The sequence below is a fragment of the Halyomorpha halys genome, unplaced genomic scaffold (assembly GCF_000696795.3).
Source record: "Halyomorpha halys isolate HHAL.00 unplaced genomic scaffold, Hhal_1.1 Scaffold1869.1, whole genome shotgun sequence".
NCBI lineage: Eukaryota > Metazoa > Arthropoda > Insecta > Hemiptera > Pentatomidae > Halyomorpha > Halyomorpha halys.
Window position 1 is genome coordinate 24,812 of NW_027115747.1, and position 22,187 is coordinate 46,998.

The following is a 22,187-nucleotide window of genomic DNA, read 5'->3' on the forward strand; positions in this document are numbered from 1 at the left end:
TCTGACGCTAGTGGATTATTGGAACGGGGAGGGGCCGTTCCGCTGGTATAACAAATTTCTAATAAGAAACTCTGAATGTTTCATATGCTCACTAAAAGCTGTAATAAACGGGAACAAAAAGTAGGAAGATATTCCATCATCAATAAATAACTTTCAAACTATCAATTGATTTGGCTTAATATAAATAATTAGTAAAAAAATATTAAAATCTGTCTGCACTAAGTGAATGACCAAATGTTCCATTCATCCATGAATTTCTATTCAGAAATAATTATAAATCAATAATTGTAATCATTAAAACGTTTTGGTATTTTGGAAAAGTGATGAATACAGTTACTGCACGTATGAAAAAACAATTATGATATATTTTTTATTGTCACCGACAAAATAATAATTAATGATATGAGAGTATTTTTGACAGGGATATAAAACAATTGTTCAAGTAACTTATTATTACCGAAGGTAACCATTATTATTATTTAATAATTCTTAATCATTCAGTAATAAAACTTCTGAAGCTTTGAAGGAATGTAAAAAATAAGGCCATGATTTAGAAAAGAAGTTTTAAATGCTTTGAAAAAATTTTATCATTACACAAATAATTCACAAGAAAATCAATCCCTAATGGAAAAAACTTCATTCAATATTTCAATATGAAAATATTAGCCTTCCTACCTTAGCTGCCTTGGGAAAGGCTGAATCATTATAATCTGAAATATAAAACAGAAATTTGAGTGAAAAATATTATTTCAGAATCTAAAATACAATAGAAAAGAGATAGTACTCACCCAGCTTTTGAACATCGCCATCAAAGTCATTTTCTTTTTTACAAGCAGCTATTATTTCCTCATATGTCAGTGACAGAACCTAAAAAATTAATGAAAACAGCTTTCTTAAGCACTATATGCATTATATACATATATATATATATATATATATATAACCATGCCCCCCTCCCAGTATCTATTGGGCTCTGCGTTGAATATTTGGGAAAAAGAAATAGCAAATAAAATAGATAAATAATTACTTTGCCAAGTAGATTAGATAGTAGAATAGATTCCTTAAAAAAATAATAATATTAATAGTTGGTAGGTATCTTTGGGAGAGGACTGGCTGGCTACCCCTAGACATTTCCCTGCCTTCCCCTACCTCAGAACATTAACTGCTCACCAGCTCAGAACGTTAGCAACCTCTAAGGCTATTTGAACATAAGCCCATGAGGATGAAAAAAACAACTTATTTCACAGAAATATTTGATTAATTCAATGCAGCTAACTACAGTTTAGAGTCAAAATTAATGACTGCTAATCATAGAAAGAGGGAATAAAAAATATTAGTTGTTCCAAATGTTAAGAAGAAATTAGTTTTGAGTTATTTTAAGTAAAATAATTCTGATAAAGAATGGTTCAGTTTTTACTTATACTGTACAACAGGGACAGTAATTTTTCACTATGAGAATTTATCCATTTTTTATTCAGTGTTCCATTTTCATTAAAGTACCTACAACACGAACGAACTTAACAGAGCATTTTTTAAATTGGAATAAATTTTCTTAAACATGAGCTATAATATAAGCCTTTACAAGAAATACTCCTTTTTTACACAATTGTTTTATGACAAATAAATTTTAAATGAAGAAAAACAACATTTTGTGAATTTTTATATTTTTGCCTAATATCTTGAAACCTGCTATTACTACAAGGATGAACGTCATAAACCACTTTGTAATAAATTCAAATAGCTTTAATTTGACTGCAAACAGGAAACTGTACGACTAATATTTCCTGAGATATAGTTTTTTTTCCACGAAACGAGTAATCAATCTCATTTGTTGTGAATTTATTTTGGTAAATAACATGGAAACTGTCAGGGGTGTCGGTAGCAGCGTGGTAACGGCCTGTCTACTAACCCAAAGGTGTCGAGTTCGATTCCCCGGCGCTATCCGGGATTTCTTCAAGCATAAATTTTTTATATAAAACTCATTCACAGGCTCTCGCAGGGCATTTGCGAGGCCCGTCAGTCAATGGGTGGCACTAAAAAAATAAGCGTGGGAGTGACGAACCCACCCTATGAAAACCATGTGCTAAAGCAACATGAAAAAAAAAATTGAATCCGAAGATGCAAAATTAGAGATATGAAACATAACATTTTAGTAAAAAAAATCATCTAGAATAATTCTTTATATTGTGTATACTCAATAATAAGCTAAATTAAATACTTACAGAATGTGCTGTCAACACTACAGTGACGAAAACCAAATATGAACAGTGCATATTGCCTATAACTGCTGTTGTTGTCTAAACACCAGTAGGGAATGGGTACTGACTGAACAATCTCTGAATTCAGCTATATTTATATTCCAAATTATGGACGGATATGATTCACTCAATTACTGTTTATCCATTGTTAACTAACATTCGACCTCTTTTATAAAAAAAAAATGTACAAAAAATCCCAATTAGCCCTTTGTGAAATTCGGAAATTACCACATCCTCTCCTTATAGATTCGGATGTGACTCGAGCATAAGCAAACAATGGAACACATTGTCACATTAACACTAGGGACAAATTCTCTAAGCTTACGGTGAATATTTCAAAACTGAGGTATGTAGTGAAATTATATATCTGAAGTATTATTTTTTCTTCGTAAGAATGTTTCTCAGATAAAAATATAGAACACTGTTTTCTTCAATACAAATTGGTCTCTAGTAATCATAAAATAAATCATTTAAAAAAAGTACCAATCTTATTTTCCTTCGTCGAGCGTCGAAATTTATAGAAAAGACTGCAAGAATCGCTGATATTGCTAACAGTAAAATCAATAAATCTCAATTTTGGTACGAATTACTTTTCTAATATAATTTTCCAGAACATCATTAATAAATAAATATTGATATGAATAAATATAATTGATATCTTGGAAATTAGCATTAAATAGTGTAAAACAAAATACTTTTTTTTAAATATCTTTATTGAAATTTACAACTGTATTTTGCATAATATATTTAGTAAATATGATCTTAGTTAAAATGGAATGTTACAGGAGTGTAGAACAACTACCCATTGGTAGCACTTTAATAACATTTTACATTAGCTGGTCTCGTGGCAATCTTTTTTCTGGCGCCTCGGAGGATTGTCAGGAATGGAAGAGGGTGCAAGGTTAGAAACGAGTTGGTTTGGGTGGTTGCGAAGTTTATTATGTAAGGATTGGTATCTGGTTCTGGCCAAATAGGCAACATAGGAGACATTGAGGTCCTGATGGATGGTTTGATTTGTGACAAAGTAAGGAGCATTTAGGATTTTACGAAGGGTTTTGGATTGTAAGGATTGAATACAAGAGGAATTCGAAGGTTTAGTGGAACCACAAAGCTCAATTCCATTTGTCCAGATTGGCCTTATTACTGTCATGTAGATCAGTCTTTTATAATGTGTTGGAAGTTTAAAACAAAATACCTAAAAAAAATGTAGATGTTATAATATTTAATTTCAATTACAATAATATTCGATTTCTGAACAATTATTAATATAATTTTAATTAAAGAAGAAACTACATTTAAGTTGGACTATGTATATAATAGAAAATAAAACTTAGATATGTATTTTGAAAAAAGGAAAGCTAAAATCATTATTGATTACGAAAATTAAAGTGTAATGATAAAATTTAAATATAAAAGGAATCAGCTAAAAATTAAACAAAGTTTCATGACTTTGATATTAATATTTTTTTATCATTTAATTTATACGTATAGTGTGAATCTGCTCTCCTATTTTTGTTATAAATATCTGAATGTGATACTACACATAAAGGGGAAAAATAAATAAAACCAAAGTATTTACAAGTATGAAGAAGAATATTAACATAAATTTAACAAACTGTCACAGAAAAAAATATTTATTTAAAGAACATGGGCTTCAATCATAGTAGCAAACACATACGTGCTATCAAATATGTATGGAATATATCTCACAATATATCGTATCAGTACGGCAATGAAACTTAGACAAAATTTGCTCCAATATTTATACTTAATGATAGAAACTTAGTCTCATCACAAAGGTCAATAAAGATCATTTTTTCTTGTCTATCAAAAATTTGTAAAAACGAATTTTTCTAGTATTAGATTGGAAATGGCCGTAGAAAATTAGAAGAAAAAAAAATTTCAAGAAACAATCCTACTTTTTACAAACTACAATTTGTTTACTAACTTGCATTTATATTGACTTGTTCGTAACACCTTTTGTTGAGTAGTTTAAAACAAAATAACAACAGTAAGTAAAAACTCATTCTTACACAATGCCGAAATAATGACTCTAACGTTAGGTCAACGGCTCACAAATATTGTTTGATAGGAGAACTAATTACGGTGACTTCGGTTCTAGGTATTTGAGTCTTGAAACTTATTAAACACATTTCTCTTTTTTTGGTGTTTTCACACTTTACACCGTTGTAGTCAAAATTGTCGCTTTAACTCGCTTTTTAAAGAATGGTCCCAAACACGTGAAGGACCACGTCTGTAGGGTGTGTTAAAATGTCTTCCTTTTACTTGATGACGTAGTGACTAGGGGGTTTCCTCAAGATGATGAGCAAAACGGCTAACTTTCTCTTTATTGTTTTTGGTCCAGGATTGATAATGATTGGTTTTATGGCCTTTTTTACTGCTTTAGTACATTTTCCCATTCTTCAACATTTTATGCTAAGTTGTTTTTTTTCTTGATCCCAAACCTGACCATATTTTTTGGAAGTTGGGAATATTTTGGATCATATTGCTTCTTGTCACTCCCTTATAGAGTTATGAAGATTTTTGTTCACTGTAACATTGATTTCGTTGATTACATATGAGTTTTCGTTTGTAACAAAATAATATATTTATTTTTTCTAAAGGAAAAATGCATTTTTTTCTGGTGTTTCCCATTCGCACAATGGTGTTTGACATTTGACTATAGATTTTAATTTTTTTTTTTCAATATTATTATGTGCTACTTCTATCTACTTGTAGGATAAATGAATACATCGATTAACTGAAATAGCTATCATAAAATTGTTGAGTGTATTAAAATTAATTTCTTTATTTGGTCTTCTTTAAAGGTGTAAGAACTATTGGTCATCGACATCTGTGGATTGTTATTAAAAAAAAATTAAATCAAATAAAAGTTATAATTTATAAGGGAGGCAGAGCACTTTTCAAAATTTAAACACCAAATTAGCTTTATTTTCCTAATCTGTGAGAACTTGTTGCCAAATAGTGAACATTCAGGGCATTCTTCAGAAATATATTCATTGTCACAGAGCTATGTTATTTTAATTTATTTCTAACGATAGATAATTCTATACCAATTCAGTATTGAGTAAACGGTTTAAATCAATTTTTATTAAACTGTTATTTTTTTATTTTTCTGCCACATTTTCAAAACAAAAATAAGTTAAAATGTTTCAAAGAGCAATATTACTAAAAGTACTTTTCTGAAAACTTTTAAGTTCTTTAAGTCAATATGTGAACTTACTAAAGTGAATAATATATAAATATCCGTTATAAAAGAGGGAAAGATTAATTTCAATTTAAAGTAGGAGAGGAATTGAATGTTGTGTGATGAGCACACCAGATCTCGTTTAGATTTGAATTAAGCTTAACTTAAATTTATGTTTAATAGAAAAAAAAAAACATTTTCATGAAATCACAACATGAAAATTATATGAAAAAAAGAAATCTTATTAATTATTATTTTATATGAAATTTGATTAATTAATTTATTGAAAAAACTGACAGCAGTTTTCGGTTACTAATAATAACTTTAGAAACTTTTGTAGTTTCAAATCGTAATATACATATTTTATAATAAAATGTGTTGGCCATTTTACTTAATTAGAAATTATTCTGATTGTTTCATAACGGTTTCTTTTTTTATCCTAATTTGTGCAAAAAAGCTTACAATATCATCATCAAACCTACGCAAGGTTAGCAATGCTATATCCTGTCCTAAATAGAAAATCCCAATTAAATCCAGAAACAGCTATTCTTATTTTTAAAACAACATAGGCCTGAGACTGCTGATGTATGGCTGTGAAGGCTGGGGAGCGGCACCGTGTACGAAAAGGAAAAAAATACAATATTTTCAAAATAAAGTCAAAAGAATTAAAGTGGATGCTCCTTGGTTTGTAATAAACAGCCAATTGCATCGGGAATGGCAAAAAGAGACAATAGAGAATTACATAAAAAAAGTTCATAAGGTTCCACTCTCAGTTACCTACAGTTAAAGGAGCAATTGCCAACAACTTGGGAAACCCAACCCCAACTCGAAGACTGAAGCCCAGGCTGCTGTAGGACATCAAGTTATAAATTCTATAATTATTATTTCTATTATCATCTCACAATCAATTTTATTTTATCTTAGATTCTTTTTTTTCTCTCTTCATCTTTTTCTTAAATTCACTTCCTTTTTTTTACATTAGAGGTCAATTATTTATTTTTTTAAATCAATAGATGTCATTGTTTTTGTTATTAAATTTACTTTTATCTTTTATTGTGTATTATTATTTTAAACTATTTATTTTATCTTAATTTATAACATTGTATATAGGGTATCTTTTGTATGAAACTATACACCCATAATCAATAGTTAAAAAAAAAAAATTACCTCTTACACTAACCATGTAAAGGCCCACTAGGCCGATACCGATCTGGTTTCAAATAAAAATGTTAAATATGCAAATAAGTAATTTTCCCTTAATTGTTTAGTTGTAGCTATAAAAGTTGAATATTAAATTAATAACATTTACTTTCAATAGCTTTATAGGAAATAAAGGATTTCGAAAAAAGGTACCATACTTTTTCATGATATAATTTTATAGTTATGGAATTTTTGACAGAGTAAGAAATGTATACCTGAAATAAATGTTGGTTATGAAAGGATTTATAAATAAGTATACAATTTTCAACTTATGTTTTTATTTGTTTAAAATTTGTTAATAAAGATTATTAACAATATAAGAGCAAATATATAAATTAAACCAATGCTATGAAACTCAGTGAACGTGGACCTGTAACAACGACATATTAATTAACAATTATTACATTTTAAATACAATTTATTAACTTATTCACTTTTTGTTTTCTTTATTATATAATATACTTTTTTTCCATGTATTGAGTAAACTACATTATTTACAATATTTATCTTACCTTAGTTTCCAAGCACTTCATAAATTCAAATGCTGTGTCGCAGTTATTTGATTTTGCTGAAAATATTTTTATTTATTTTTAATTATGACTACATTACAAAACACAACTTATGAAAACATTGTTTTGTAAATATGATCAAATCTAAAAAGTAGTACCTGATGCATCACATTCATCAACAGCTTTCAAATACTTCTTCCTCAAATCTTCCACATTAATAGTTTCATCTAAAAGCTCATTATATTTTTCTTTGAGGATGGACCCATCATCCTTAAACTTTAAAGACAATAAAGGGACATAAATATCTTATTTTATTATCATATCATCTATTGTATCTTTAGGTAAATGGATAAAAAATGTGTATAATGTTATGAATGATTTTTTTTTCAATGATTGCCGAATTTATATAATTAATATCTTAACTAAATAAGAAAATGAACAAAACTGTAAGAAAGAAAAGAAAATGATTCTTACCACACCTATTTCCTCTAATATGCAAGCCATATCACACTGAAACAGAATAAATTTACAATTTCATTTATTTAAACTAGTCAAGTTAAACTGATTAGGAACACTACAGATGAGTTCCACTCAGGCTGATGCATCTCTAAACCTTCAATATAGCTCCATATTTTGAAAAAGTACACATAAATCCTCACTGATTATTGTTCATATGGTAAACGTTACATTTCGTTAGCGGTGAGAGAATATTTCTTAAACTTTAAAATGATCATTATGCCATTGGAACCAAAATTAAATATTAATCAGTATAGATGATCAGACGTGAGATAGAACCCACGTTAATAATTTAAATAAAACTTATTCTGGCACAAATACCTTAGTTCCTTGTAAAGAATCATGGATTTTGATATCTACAACAAAAAAAAAAAAATACAAAATTGATTAACGTATTTTTTAAACATATCATTCCATTCCATCTACTAAAATCCGAAAAAAATGACGTAATTTGTTTGAGTTTGTTGGAGACCAATGAAAATTAAATTGTTGAAAATACGTTATACGCACCCATTTTTTCAATGTTAGCATCAACTTCAACTTTTTTTGAACAAACAGCCGTAGCCTGTTCAATATTTATTGATAAAACCTGCAACAGATATTTTAATATTTTTTATTATACAGAATATTAATATTAACAATAAATCAGCTATTTAAATATGTTTGTATTAGTTTATTTCAAAAATCGGTGAGTTATTCATTCGTAGTAGCAATATGCGTTTTTGAGATTTGTTCGTTGTACTCCGACACACGATACAGATACAATTGATGACGTTTCGGGGGGATTCTGCCTAAATACATCAGGTTGCTATCTCACACAGTATACTTATCAATCCGTAATCGGACATATATAAATTACACATACATGGTATAATCAGAAAAAAAGAGATACAATAATAAGATATAATAAACAATTTTTTTCCCCTACAGTTTCCTTTTACAATCAATTTAGGTCTGTACAACAAATACAAATGTTTCAATTCATTCCTATTTTTCTTTCTCATTTCTGCTCCTCCAATTTCACCATTTCACAATTTTTTAATTCACCCGATCAACAAATTCGTTCTCCGGAATTCACCCTCCCAGATCCTCCTTACAGGAAACATTTGATTGGATAAATAAGTTTAAAAAAAAAAAAAAAAAAAAAAAAAAAACCATAGTACTAATAAAATAAAATAATTTAATGAATAAATGCATCTTTTTCCTTAAGGGAAAGCTTCGGGGAAAGAGACTTCAACGTGAGAGGTCCCTGCCTCTGGTCCGGGGCTTGTGGAACACAAGCTTACAAATACAACAAGAAGCTTTAGGGAGGAACTCGGTGTTGATATCAAGGACGTAGCGAAAATGGCAGAAGGTATAATCCTTATAAAGAATTCTGGACTCCCTGGGAATCATTCACAATCACATGCATGGATAACTGGTGAGAATTTTGAAGTATCAGGTGCGGGCATGCATATATTGCACATCTTATTTATACATTTTTTTAAATATACCTTTATAATTTTATATAAATTACTTTTTATACTTGTTAGTTTTATATTTATTAATCAGGGTTTCGAGATCTTGGCTTTAACAGGTACCCTAGAAAGCAGAATCGAATGATTTGAACAAAAAGTCCTTTGTACAATTACAGGAGCGATCTAAGATCATAGACTTAACACATGGCGAAGAACTAACCGTTAACTGCTAGGAGGGACCAGTCAGGTAATATCTCATAATACGAAAACCAGAAGATTAAGATGGGCGGAACATGTGGCTTTTTTGTATCCATGTATTAAAGTGCTATTTTGAATTTTTATTGAATATGATTATGGAAGACAATGAGTATATTATGTATACACGTATTTTTACGATATTTAAAATGTTTATTGTGTTTATGTTTAATGAAAAAAAAAGTCTTGTTCGGGTTAGAGAGAAAATTAAAATAATGGAAAATAAATACACCTATATAAAGAATTAAACAAAGAAAAAGAAAAATATGTAAGGGAAAAACAATATAAAAAATAATATAATTTTAGTATATAATTCAAAAACTATTTATATTATTTTATGATGTGACTATTTATATTACTAGGTTTCAAAACAAATTTTTCTTCCTTCATGTTAAGTATACCCAATATAGAGGGCATTATGACATTTTTAATAAACTGTTTTTCTGATTTTAATCCAACTATTTCAAAATTTAACGATTTATATTTTATTACATGATGTGTATATATATATATATATATATATATATATATATATATATATATGAAACTGACAAAAAGCCAAGAATTCTTAAAATATAATAAAAATTTTCCCAACACTTTGAGCCCAAGTAGTGAATCATAATTGAGATCATACTGTGTGACTTTAGCCACTGAACCTAAAAAATCGGTTGAGCAGTTCGCACAAAAAATTGCTAGACACCTTCATAGGGACCGTTTGTTCAAATATAAAACGACAGTTTGTCATTATTCTGACTCTGTTTGTTTTCAAACCGCTCACTTTTGTGAATTATTAAACGTAAAAATTGGTTGCATCACTCGCTCAAAAAGTTGTTATATATAACAAGCGAACATTAAGTATAAATTTATAACTTATTATTACAACAATAAAAACACAAGATGTTTTTCTCAAAGTAACTCAATTTTAAACTTACAGAATATACTACTAGCAATCCAGCCGCGAGTAACAATTGTATATAGAGCATATTGGCAGAAAATGATGTTATATTTTAATTCGTAGACGTTAACTAACTGAATAAACTTTGGCTCCAGTTATATATTGTTCTGTGTTGAGGATGTGAATCAATCATGCATTTTTTATCCATTGTTAAAATATGAAGTTGGTAAATGATATTTTTATTCTAATCGCATGATTGCCCCATTACGCTTTCACAATCACATAAAGAGGCACACATTTATGTAATTATTTTTATATTATACAAAACGGAAGAAAGAACAATTCTAACACATTGTCGTATATTATTTCAGCTCATTACTCTTTATTTGACTTTTAAGCTGGGCAAATTGTAAATATGATATAATGTAAATGTTTATAATGAGAATTAAAGTAAATTTATTATATATATTTTATACATATCGATTTTCACTTCTTGCCAATACAACAAATGACAATTAATAAAGATTAAAAATAATGACATATATATACTAATGATAAAAACAACCTTCACATGATTACGAAAAAAAAGATGCGTTTAGATCTGTAAGCATCCTTGTTTCAACAAAGTAACTCCACAGTTACTAATGTACCCACCCTATCGATAGGTTAACTTATTTATCTACCACCTTTAAAACTTTTTTGAGGACTCTCAAATTTTTACAGAATATAGTGCACACTGCCCAAGGTAATATTGATAACAATATAAGCCACAAACTTTTCAAAGACAGTTACATTCATGTTTTCGAGTGCCATCTGAGCTCTGTATGTTTATATTCGGTAACTATAGCAAAAAATAACCCCGATAAAACTATTTGTTTTCTATCCCCAAAACAGTTACCGAGTAAGCGGAATAGAGAAAATCATTAAATTTTAGCCCGAAATATAAAGGATGCACTAGGACCTGTTTCAACCATCTTTAGTTGTCAACGAGGTTTCTTTTCTCGTGCAGACTATACATTTTTCTACTTAGGCGTCTTTTTTCAAGTACTGTTCAATACTGTATTGGTTCATCAGAAGACCGACAATGGCAAAGGATTGTGCGACTCAACAAGGAATAAAACGAAAAAATGTCCTTCAGATATACGATGTAGTACCAACACGTAGTATAAATATATATACAACACGTCAGTGTCCTGCCAGTAATCTATGCCTTGGAGCATTATCGATTGCATATATTATTGTATAGTATCGATTTATGGACAGTAGAGGTCAGTAACCTATTCAATAATTTACATTTGTAATATATTGCCAAGTTACGGCTTCTATTGATAGTTTAATTTAATCGATCACAACAGCGTTATTTCTTGCGTTATTTGTGTATTTATTATTGTAGTTAATTTTCACCTGATGAACTTATAAACGCTGTTTCGCTTGAATAGTGGCATATCTGACAATTGTTTTTTTGTTTGAGGTATTCTATTGATTTTACCTTAGACTGGAGTTAATTTGTAATAACTCTAGTAGCTTTAGAACTTAGTAAAGATAGACACCGAAGTACACTATGCTATTTACGGAATAAGTCCAATCTAAATAAAATTAAAACTTTGCCTATAAACTTTTTATATTTTAAAATGTATATTAAGCCATGGTTTTACTTTTACTTACCTATAAATGGAATATATAATAAGGGGGAATATTGTGATCTTGAAAAATTTGTAATTCGGATTTTCCAAGAAAACAGGTTTAGAGATTACCCGAGTCCAAAAAACCTAGTCTTGTACAATGTATGTCTCTGTGTTTGTTTGTGAACAGCCTAGCTCATAAATGAAAAGCCATTAGACAATTAAATAACATATTTCAGGGGGTATATTATACTTGGGATGTAACAGCAACTTTTTCACTAAAATTGACCAACTGGATGTGCCACTTTACAAAATAGATTTTTAAATTTTTTTAAAAGAATTTTTGATTTTTTAATTTATTTTTTCTCCAAAACGGCTATAAGTTCCCATTAAGTAATTATCACAGTGAATTGACGAGCAATTAATTTATCTTTAATAACAGATAGTTTTTCCTCATTGAAATAGACTAATATTACTTAAATGCAAATGAAAATAAAAAAATCCTTTCTCTGAAGTACCAAAGAACCTTAATTTTGTTTATTAAAAATATAAATAAATAGGTCTCATGATTAGCAATAATATACAATGTATAGATACATAATATTAATGATTCGAATGAATAACTTAAAGATAAAAGTGGATAAATCCAATTCGAACTGGAAATGCCGAGACCGCACGATCTTTCCCGAATGCATTAAGGCTTCGGTATCTTATGATAAATTGTTGTATTATTGGCTGGAGCAAAATTTATATTTGCAATTCAATATCACCAATGTGCACAACAATTTAGATCGTACGAGGTGTTTAGTGTGGAAAGTGAAAGTTGTATGATGCTCGCAGAGCACCAGATTGTTAGTTTATAATTTTTTTCTTTGAAAAAAAGAATATACTGTTTGAGAAAATTATACTGCATAATTACAAAACGATAGCTCAAAAACTAAACAATCTAGTTCCGTGGGAAGGTGCTGTTTAATACCGCTGTTGGAGGGCAATGACCTCAGAACAATATAAACGATTAAGTTTCCTATGATATAAGATAGGGCGCGCTATTGGCATGCAAGGAACGCCAATCTTGTGAGAACATGTACGAAATTCGTAAATAGATACTGAATTGTTCCTAAAAGTCTTAGACGACAAAACGTTATCGAAACTAATATACTAACTATATATATATATATATAACGCTGTATGTACTGTTTATTTAGGGTCTTACCATTTCCATGACCTTGAGCAATTAGGATTCTTTACATTTAGATGTTGATAAAGTTATTCTAACATTTAAAACTTAAAAAATATTCAAATCATGGCATTTAATAATATTGTAAATTATAAATAATATAAATTGAAAATAATCATTAACTTAAAATAGTAAAACAAAATCATAATCTTCTGGCTTTTGTACCTGAAAATACATTGAGCTTTGATGCAATACAATAATTATAAACCCTTTTTTTCTAAAATTATATGAATAAATATATTATATAATAGTTTTTTTTTACATTCATAACTTACCCAATGTCAATTACTTATTTTTTAAAAATATTTTCATAATTACTCTCTTGATGTAAAATATCTCTAATATTTTAGATTTGATGAAGGGTAAAGATAATTGATGGCGTACGATATTCAATGTTTTTTTCCTAAAAAAACTTTTAATTAAGACCCAATACTATAATTAAACCCTTCCATCTTCAAGAAATATATTATATAATAAGTATTTTTTTTTAGGGAGAAATGATTTATTTCACCATGCCTAAATATATTGGATAGCTATAAAACAAAATGGTTATATATATATATATATAACCATGATATAAGAACACTTTTTTTCTACCCTTTTGCAATCAATAATCTTCTATAGATTAGATACAATATATTATAACTATTTTCCCCCTATTCAACAATTTTATTCCACTTGACAATCTTATTCCATCCATTGGCAATTTTATTATTCACCCTATTTCACTCCCTCATACCTCCCCTCTCAGTGGTCCACAACCTACGTTTGATCCGTTAGCGATTTAAAATTAGATCAGTTAGAAAACAAAATAGGTTAAAAAAAATAGATTTTGAAAAACAAAAGGTTAGTTAAATGAACAAATAAGTTAAACTATAAATAAACAGGTTTAAAACGCTAAAATAATAACTTTACCAATATGATGATATTATTTTACCATATGTCTACCTTTTGTTCATGTCAACTACTTATAATTTTAATATTTTCATAATCATACTAAAATGTAAAATATCTACAATATTTTAGGGATGGTGAAGGATGAAGATATCTGATGACTGGTATTGTACATGGTCTTGTTCATAGAAAAAACATTTAATTATGACACAATACAATAATTACAACCTCCTTTTTTTAATAGAAATACATGAATAAATATACTATATAATTTTTTTTTTTAAACATCACCAGTGTCTACCTACATTTTGTATATGTGAAGTATTTATATTTTCGTAATCACTCTATTGATATAAAGTATCTTTACTATTTAGGGATAGTATACAGTGAAGATATCTGATAGCTGGTAGCTTTCAATGTTTTGTTCCTAAAAAAACACTTAATGATGGCACAATACAATAATTAGACCATCCTTTTCTCTAGAAATATATGACTAAATATATTATATAATTGGTCGTTTTTATTTTTATATCTTTAATAATGTCTAAATTTAGTTCATGTCAAATATTCATATTTTTAATATCTTCATAATCACCCTACTGGTGTAAAATATCTCAAATATTTTATGGATAATGAAGGGTGAAAGTTTGTCAATGTTTGAAATCTAGTTTTTGATTAATGTGTGGAACACTATATTTTGCAAGCATTGGATAAATACTTGTTATCTATGATAGTTTAGTGAATTCCACAAGATTCATGGACACAAATATTCATAACTGATTGCCTACAGGAGAAAATTTACATTAATATAAAAAAATATATATTTAAAATTAAATTATTCCAAGGAAAAGAGGTATGGGGAAATTCAGAATCAAGATGAACTCCAACAAATAACAGTAAATTACTTTTCCCTTGATCAGAAATCTACCACATCCTGATCTACAGCCCTCCATAAATTATATACCCTTCCTGGAGCAGGGATGGCACATACCAGCTAATTTTATCCTGCAATGATTCATTGCATTCATTGCAATCATTCATTCAAACTTTGCTTGTTCATAACTTATATACAAATATGTGCGTAGAGATTCAGTTTTTACTGAAATTGAATTAAAGTTCATCACCAGATATAAAAGAAATATATTCATATTATTACATACCCTGATTAGGGATTTTAAAATTATAATGAATATTCTGTTTTATTTTAGTATTACTTTTTTAGACAGTTTATTAGACTTATTAATTTATTTAAGAACTTGTTCATGATATTCTACCCTGATCATTAATATCTGTCAAATAACCCGATAAAACATAACAATAGAATATCACATTAATTTATTGATAAGTTTGCTTTAGCTTATTATTTACTTGTTTTATTTTATTATAATTGATTTTATTCAAAATGTATTTTGGTCAAAATTTTCATTTCTTTTATTATTAAAATTCACATCAAAGTCAATTGTAAAGATCAATGAGAATATTTGGTATCTATATAGCCTGGTGTTTTGTTTATAGACAAAATGTTTATAATTTTTGTATACAATAAAATATTTCTAAAATGAAATGTTTCTAATTTGTATAAAATTAAATATTTATATTTGCAGATGTATTTTTAATTTATTTTTTACTTATTTAAACTAATTAACTGTTAAGGCTGCTCATTTGTCATATGTTTTTGTAAATGAAGTAGGTTTACTAGATTTGGTATAAATCTATTTTTTAAGTTCATTATTGTAAATCTGGATTTAATTGAAGATTAAGAATATTTTTTATTCCTTAATCAGTGCTCGCCCCCGGTGTTTCAGAAGATCCGTAACTAATTAATAGATCTAATTAATTAGATTATGTCATTACGGTATTATTTATTATTATACGGTATACGATTATGGCAGATTACTTATTAGAAAAATTATCTTTTTACGATTATTTTTAATTTTAATTCATTAACAATCGCCTATTTCGTTTACTTAAAAAGGGGGATTCTACTAGGGTGCAATTTGTCTTAAACCTTAAAATCTCGCTCCCTCCTCCCCCCAATGAACAATGAATGTTCCGGCAAAAGCAGGAAAATCCAATATGATATCGACGATATATTTGAATTTATTTCGGTTCTGATTTATATTGAAATTTCAGTTTTTTAAATTATTTTTTAAGGGAAAACAAAATTCGGGTTTGAATTAAGAAAAATATCTGTTTTGAATGGTCCTTCCTCAAATTTTAAGCTCAGAAGGAATTAGATCCAAAGTCTAGGTTTTAAGATATCAGAAGGGGTTTAGTGAGAGAGAAAGTGGACTTGGGAAAAACTAATATATTAAAATAAAACGAAATTACTGGTGGAAGGGGGAGGCTGAAAAAGAGTACAATTATGTTAGTTAGGTAAGTAAGAATTTAGATATGGGTGAAAAATTGGTCTATTGCTGAGATGTGAATATGATGTGGTGAGGGTCACCATTTAGGTTTGTAGAAAAGTTCTTACTTGTGACTGGGTACTTGCTTTCTGCTTCATATGTTATGGGTCACCTGATAGATGGTGCTCAACGGAGAAAGGTGACCATTCTCTGCGCTGCTCCGCCTACCACGCTCGGTGCTGACTTCTTAGCCAGACATCACTTAGTTGGCCGTGGTACCAAAAGAAGAACACTCAACACCACGCGACTAGTCCCGCGTTCGCCATCTTGGCTTCAAATTCTCCGCTAACTCCCTAGGTGGTGTTGGAGTTAAGTGGATATCATAGTGGTATATGGCGCCCCCTCGAGTCCTTATGAATATACAGTCCAGTGATATAACAACTAAGCGGATAATAGTCCCGTGGACTGAACAATATCTATGTCTTTTTTATCAAATTTACAAACAAAAAAATTAATATAATATTAAATTACACTAAGTAGGCAAGTAATTTGCGGATATGTTTAGTGAATTTTAGAAAGTGCCTAATTTGGTGCAACTGCTTTGTTTTTAATTTGTTTGCTTCCAGTAGGCTCTGTGATTGAAACTTCACAATTTCATTCTGACAATTTAAATTTTAAAAAATTAATGTGAATATTTGAATTATAATTAAAAAAAAAAATGATATAAGGAATATTCACGCAAACATGTTGAATGAGGACGTGTGTTAAAGTTGGGAAAGGTTTATTTTAGTGATACATATAACTGATAACACATTCTACTTTAACTTCATTCATTTTATTGAAAGTGAAGATTCTTAAGAGGTTTTCAAATTTGCTATTTATTTAAATTATTTTCTTTAATTTCACGAGCTCATAAGCGGTCTGGAAAACTATAGGCGAAGGAGCACAAAAATGTCTTTTCGTTCATCATCCATTCAGGTAACCTTCAAAGTCCACTCAGATCATATTTTAGGGATAATGCGAACTCTAAGAAAGAAATTCGTGTTTCTAATTAAAACATAGTTTAAAGAGAAAAATCATATCTTTATAATTCCAATAAATTTAGTTTTAGTTATAGCCTTGCCAACGATGATAGATTCATTTTAAATATCATATAACTTAAAAAAAATATATTTTTAGTTTCACATAAAACTATTTTACTCACGTATTTTAATAAATCATTATTCTTGTTTCGGGTGGGAGATATCTTAGCAAACAATACGATAAAACAACTTCGATATATAAATATCAATAGTTGGAAATATCTTAAAATCTATATCTTCCTGAAACTGAAAGAATATGAGGATACATCTAATATACCCTTACCCCTACAAAATCCATCTGAGTCACTAATAATCACTTGTAACATAGAGACGATGGGGACAGTGTCGGCAAACATGGTTAGTGGTCTGATGGGATTACTGAGGAACCTCTTCGCCTATATTGTGTCCCTACCAAGGTCGGTGGAGCAACTTCAACTTATGAGCTTTCTTATTTAATCTCAGCTAGCTTAACCTTATAGAAGTGGATAATACAATTATACCATACTTTATTTGGATCAAATCATTAATGAAAAATGATATTTCGTTGAATATTACCAGAGGTAAAATAATTTATTTAAAAAAATAATATCTAATCATTATATGAAATAATAAAAACAAATACACAATAATATACTACAAAACGCAGTAATTCAAATACTATGTAAAGAAGGTGAACACTCTTATGATCCAAAACTTAAAATATATTAATTTAGTTAATGGTGAGATGATGTTTCGTATGCTACAACTAAAGCATTAATTTAAAACATAACCTATCTCAAAAAATTAATAATATCCAATTTTGGAGTGACAAGGTGAACAGAAACGGTTTTTTCAACTCTAAATGTTACTAATTATGTTACATAGTAATATTTGAATCAATGAAGAAGGTGGTGGCTCGGGTAGCAATTAGATCAATATTTAGCACCATTTTTGGACAGAAAGTAATTGCAATTACTTCGGCAGAATCAATAATTGTATTTCCTAACCATTATTACAATTAATGTGGCTCATCAAATAGTTGAAATTACTAATAAAAATTGTAGTTTCATTTCCAAATGTCGAATTAAAGTAATTAGAAACTATTTGTAATTTATTTTTAAATAATTTATTTAAAGTTATTTACAACTGAATAAAAATATATACAACAAGCAAATTTTCTGTAGGTGACATAGTGACATGATACAAACATGTGGAGAATCTATCCATTGATAGAACTCCAATAATATTTCTGGAGGAGAAGATCTCGAGCCCATCTTCTTTTCAGACGCCTAGGAGGATTATTAGGTAATGAAGTAGAAGCCAGATTAGAAACAATTGAATTTTGGTAGTTGGGAAGTTTATCATGGAAGGAATGGTACCTGGTTCTGGCCGAATTGGCAACATATGAAACATTGAGGTCCTGATGGATGACTTGATTCGTGACAAAGTAAGGAGTATTAAGGATTTTGGACTGTAAGGATAGGATTCATGAGGAATTTGATGGTTTAGTGGAGCCCCAAAGCTCAACTCCGCCTTATAATAGTCATGTAAATCAGTCGGATCTAATGAATTGGAAGTTAAGACCGTTTGTCTAGTAAATGTTGTAATTGTCGGAATCGAAGAGCAGTCTCATGTCTTTTCAGTCTTGTATGAGGATTCCATGTCAGTCATTTATCCAGATGTAATCCTAAGTAACATTTGTAATTGTAATTTCAATTACTTTGGCTTAACAACAAGTAATTGTAATTTCGAACCATTATTGCAATTACAATGGTCTATCAAATAGTTAAATTACTAATAAAAATCGTAATTTCATTTCCATGTTTCGGATTAAAGTATTTAGGAACTATTTGTAATTGTAATTGCAATTACTTTGGTTTAACAAGTGATTGTAATTTCGAACCATTATTACAATTACTGTGGTTCATGAAATAGTTGAAATTACTAATAAAAATTGTAATTTTGTTTCCCAGTCTCAAATTACAGCAATTAGAAAGTGATTGTTATTGTAATTGCAATTACTTTTGTCCAACTCTGGTTTTGCATTGAAGGTATTTAATAAATATATAACATTGATATTAATAATTGGTTTGACCTCTATCCGAGCTATCATCATCTTTCTCGATTCTTTCGAGAATCCTTTATTATGTAACATAATTAAGTTACACTTAGCGTTAAAAAAAAACAACTGCTGCTGGTCATTTTTCCACTTTAAACTTTTATATTATTATTTTTTAGATTATAATCTAAAAAAAGATGATAAAAGATATATTGTTTTGTTTTAATTTATGATGTAGTTTTAGCTTACTGTACCAGATGAAATAAGGTAAGTTGGAGCACTGGTAAGTAGGAGCATCTTAGACGGTCTAAATTCAAAATTCTTAATTACTAAAGAAAAGGGTTCATCTTCATTTTTATAATTCGACTAATTAATTTTATATATCATTGTATTTGTACACCAATTTAACATAATAATTATTAATTAAAGTTAGCTTCCTCACCTTACAGTTATTTTCAGAAGTCTGGAAACACATTTTACTTACCTTAGATTTATTTCACACATAATATTTTCCTTAAAATATTTTTCTCTTTATTATTAAATTCACACCTGAACCTGATATAAAGATATAGAATATGTTTTATAAATTGTAGCTTGAAAGGAATGAAAGAGAGCTTTATTCTCCTTGGTTATTCCTATAAGCTTGATATATTCAAAGGCGAACTGCGGAGTTAGTGAGGGAGGAAAGAGAGCAGAAAAAAAAAACAAACAGGCCACTTTGGATCTTCGATGTGAAATATGAAGGAATTTTCAATCACAGTGAATTGGTGTATCCTGTCGATTCATTTCAGTTGCGGTTCATCGGCGATGAGAGGGAGAAATTTCTCCTCACGATATCACCACAGAGAAGCAGTACGGCTAAGTTTAAAATATTCCTAGGGGAAAGTAGAGGAACTATCTGCACCTAAGGAACAAAATTAATAACACTATGAAATCTAAAACTATTTCTATTTTAGTCTAGTTTCTTAAGTTAAACAATAATTTAAGTTTAAATAAAAGCTACTATTATTTATGCATTATTCCAAATCTACAAGTATGCATTTATGCACGGTTCCCCACTTAGAATAATGTAGAACAGTACAAACGGTTGACTTGGGATTTCATACTAGACTGAATGGAGAGGAATCTATATGTCGATTCCGACTCTTAAAATACTTACTAAACAAATGCTACAAGCTTCCAATCCATTAAAAAAGACTGATTCATGTGACTACAATAAGGCCGATATGTAATTAAGGAAAAGTGTTTTAGTGCTCAACTTAAACCATCGAATTTCTCTCATATCTAATTCTTACAAAATCACTCATAAAATCCTTAATACTCCTTACTTTATCAAAAATAATATCATCTATGAAGAATTTAATGTTCTACATGTAGCTGATCTAGCCCGAACCAAAAAATCAATTCTTACATTCTAAACTTCCTGACAACCCTAAACCCACTAGTTTCTAACTTTGATTCCTTTTCTATTCTTGAAAATCCTGCGAGATGCCTGAAAAAAAGATGGTCTCGAGACCTAATGTACAGATTTTTCTCGAACACAACCAACGGGTAGCACTTTTATCACACTAACTAGATGTATTTTTTTTAATATAGTTCTGAATTAAAAAAAAAATAAGATACTCTGGTGGTAATAAAGTGATATTTTATTACTACAACGTAGCATATAGTTATTATTATTATATCAAAGCAATTTTAAAAATATTTTGAAGTATGACGAATAACATTATCTTCGCTAGCGCAATGCCCAATCTTTCTCTGCACATTGTGTGAAGAATAGAGACGTGCTGGAATATTCACAAATTAATTATGTCAACAATATCTGTCATGTCCAACTCCACTATTTCCTTGGCAATTTATTGCTATGCCACATGCCAATTTGCTGTGTCACATTATCATGTCAAAATGATTGGCTAACATCTAAATAATTATACACTTAGATGTTAATAGTGAGCTGTGTGTTATAAATATAAATAGTTCAGTTGAAGAACGAGTAATTTAGTTTTTTTAAAAGTTAAATTACAGTTTTATTTAAATTTCAATAATTCACCAATTTTTCCCCCCGTTGTAGGTTTGGTGTGAAGCCACTGCGGTGTTTTAGTGTATTTGTATTAACCATATTGTAGCACCAACAGGAAATCCCTATCATCTATAAAAACTTTTTTATAATGCGGACAGTTCCCTTGTACATAGTAAACTGATAGTCGTCAGTAACTGCGATTAATACATTTTAATTGAGATAGTAAATTGAGATAATTCTTAATTATAAGTTTTATATAAAGTTGTAAATTTAAATTAGTAATAAATTGCCGAATGTAATGCTATAATTATAGATTATAATTACATTTTTTAAAATAAATAATTCAATTTTTATCCATTTTTTTCTCAACACATTATATTTTTCTTACAAGTACGACGTTTCGGCCAATCCGGCCATATTCATGGACATCTTAATTCAATTTTGGAACTAAAATTATTTAAACAATAAACTTGGCTATGCAGGCTATTCTTTCCAGTTCACAACAATAATTTCTATTTCAACTATAAAACATTAGGTAAAAATATTCTTTTGGTAATAAGTATATCCTACATTATGTCTAATTACCTAATTAGTCAACTTTTACATTAAAACCAAAAATAAAAATTCATTTATCACAGTCACTTGTTA

General features: G+C 28.9%; 2 protein-coding genes across 2 annotated transcripts in view; both read right to left on the reverse strand.

The window, feature by feature from the left end:
• The window catches only part of LOC106690772 (uncharacterized), a 16,015-nt gene extending 13,699 nt beyond the window's left edge, over positions 1-2,316 (reverse strand). The window contains exons 1-3 of the mRNA XM_014436321.2: positions 2,223-2,316; positions 789-867; positions 676-710 (exon numbers count right to left, since the gene is read on the reverse strand). Of these exons, the coding sequence (XP_014291807.1) occupies positions 676-710; positions 789-867; positions 2,223-2,273 (165 nt within the window). The 5' untranslated portion in view covers positions 2,274-2,316. The remainder of the gene's footprint in view (positions 1-675; positions 711-788; positions 868-2,222) is intronic.
• A 4,705-nt stretch (positions 2,317-7,021) lies between these two features.
• On the reverse strand, positions 7,022-10,407 carry LOC106690771 (uncharacterized). The gene is made up of 7 exons (XM_024362419.2): positions 10,336-10,407; positions 8,202-8,280; positions 8,013-8,047; positions 7,650-7,685; positions 7,334-7,451; positions 7,179-7,234; positions 7,022-7,036 (listed from the first exon to the last, which is right to left on the reverse strand). The coding sequence occupies exons 1-7, from the start codon at positions 10,384-10,386 to the stop codon at positions 7,022-7,024; spliced, it is 390 nt and encodes a 129-aa protein (XP_024218187.1). The 5' UTR covers positions 10,387-10,407.
• Between the last annotated feature and the right edge of the window lie 11,780 nt (positions 10,408-22,187).

Coding starts and splice junctions, on each gene's coding strand:
- LOC106690771 (XM_024362419.2), bottom strand. CDS start 10,386: ATGCTCTATATACAATTGTTACTCGCGGCTGGATTGCTAGTAGTATAT. Junction 8,281..10,335: donor GATTGCTAGTAGTATATTCT/GTAAGTTTAAAA, acceptor TATCTGTTGCAG/GTTTTATCAATAAATATTGA. Junction 8,048..8,201: donor TGCTAACATTGAAAAAATGG/GTGCGTATAACG, acceptor TTTTTGTTGTAG/ATATCAAAATCCATGATTCT.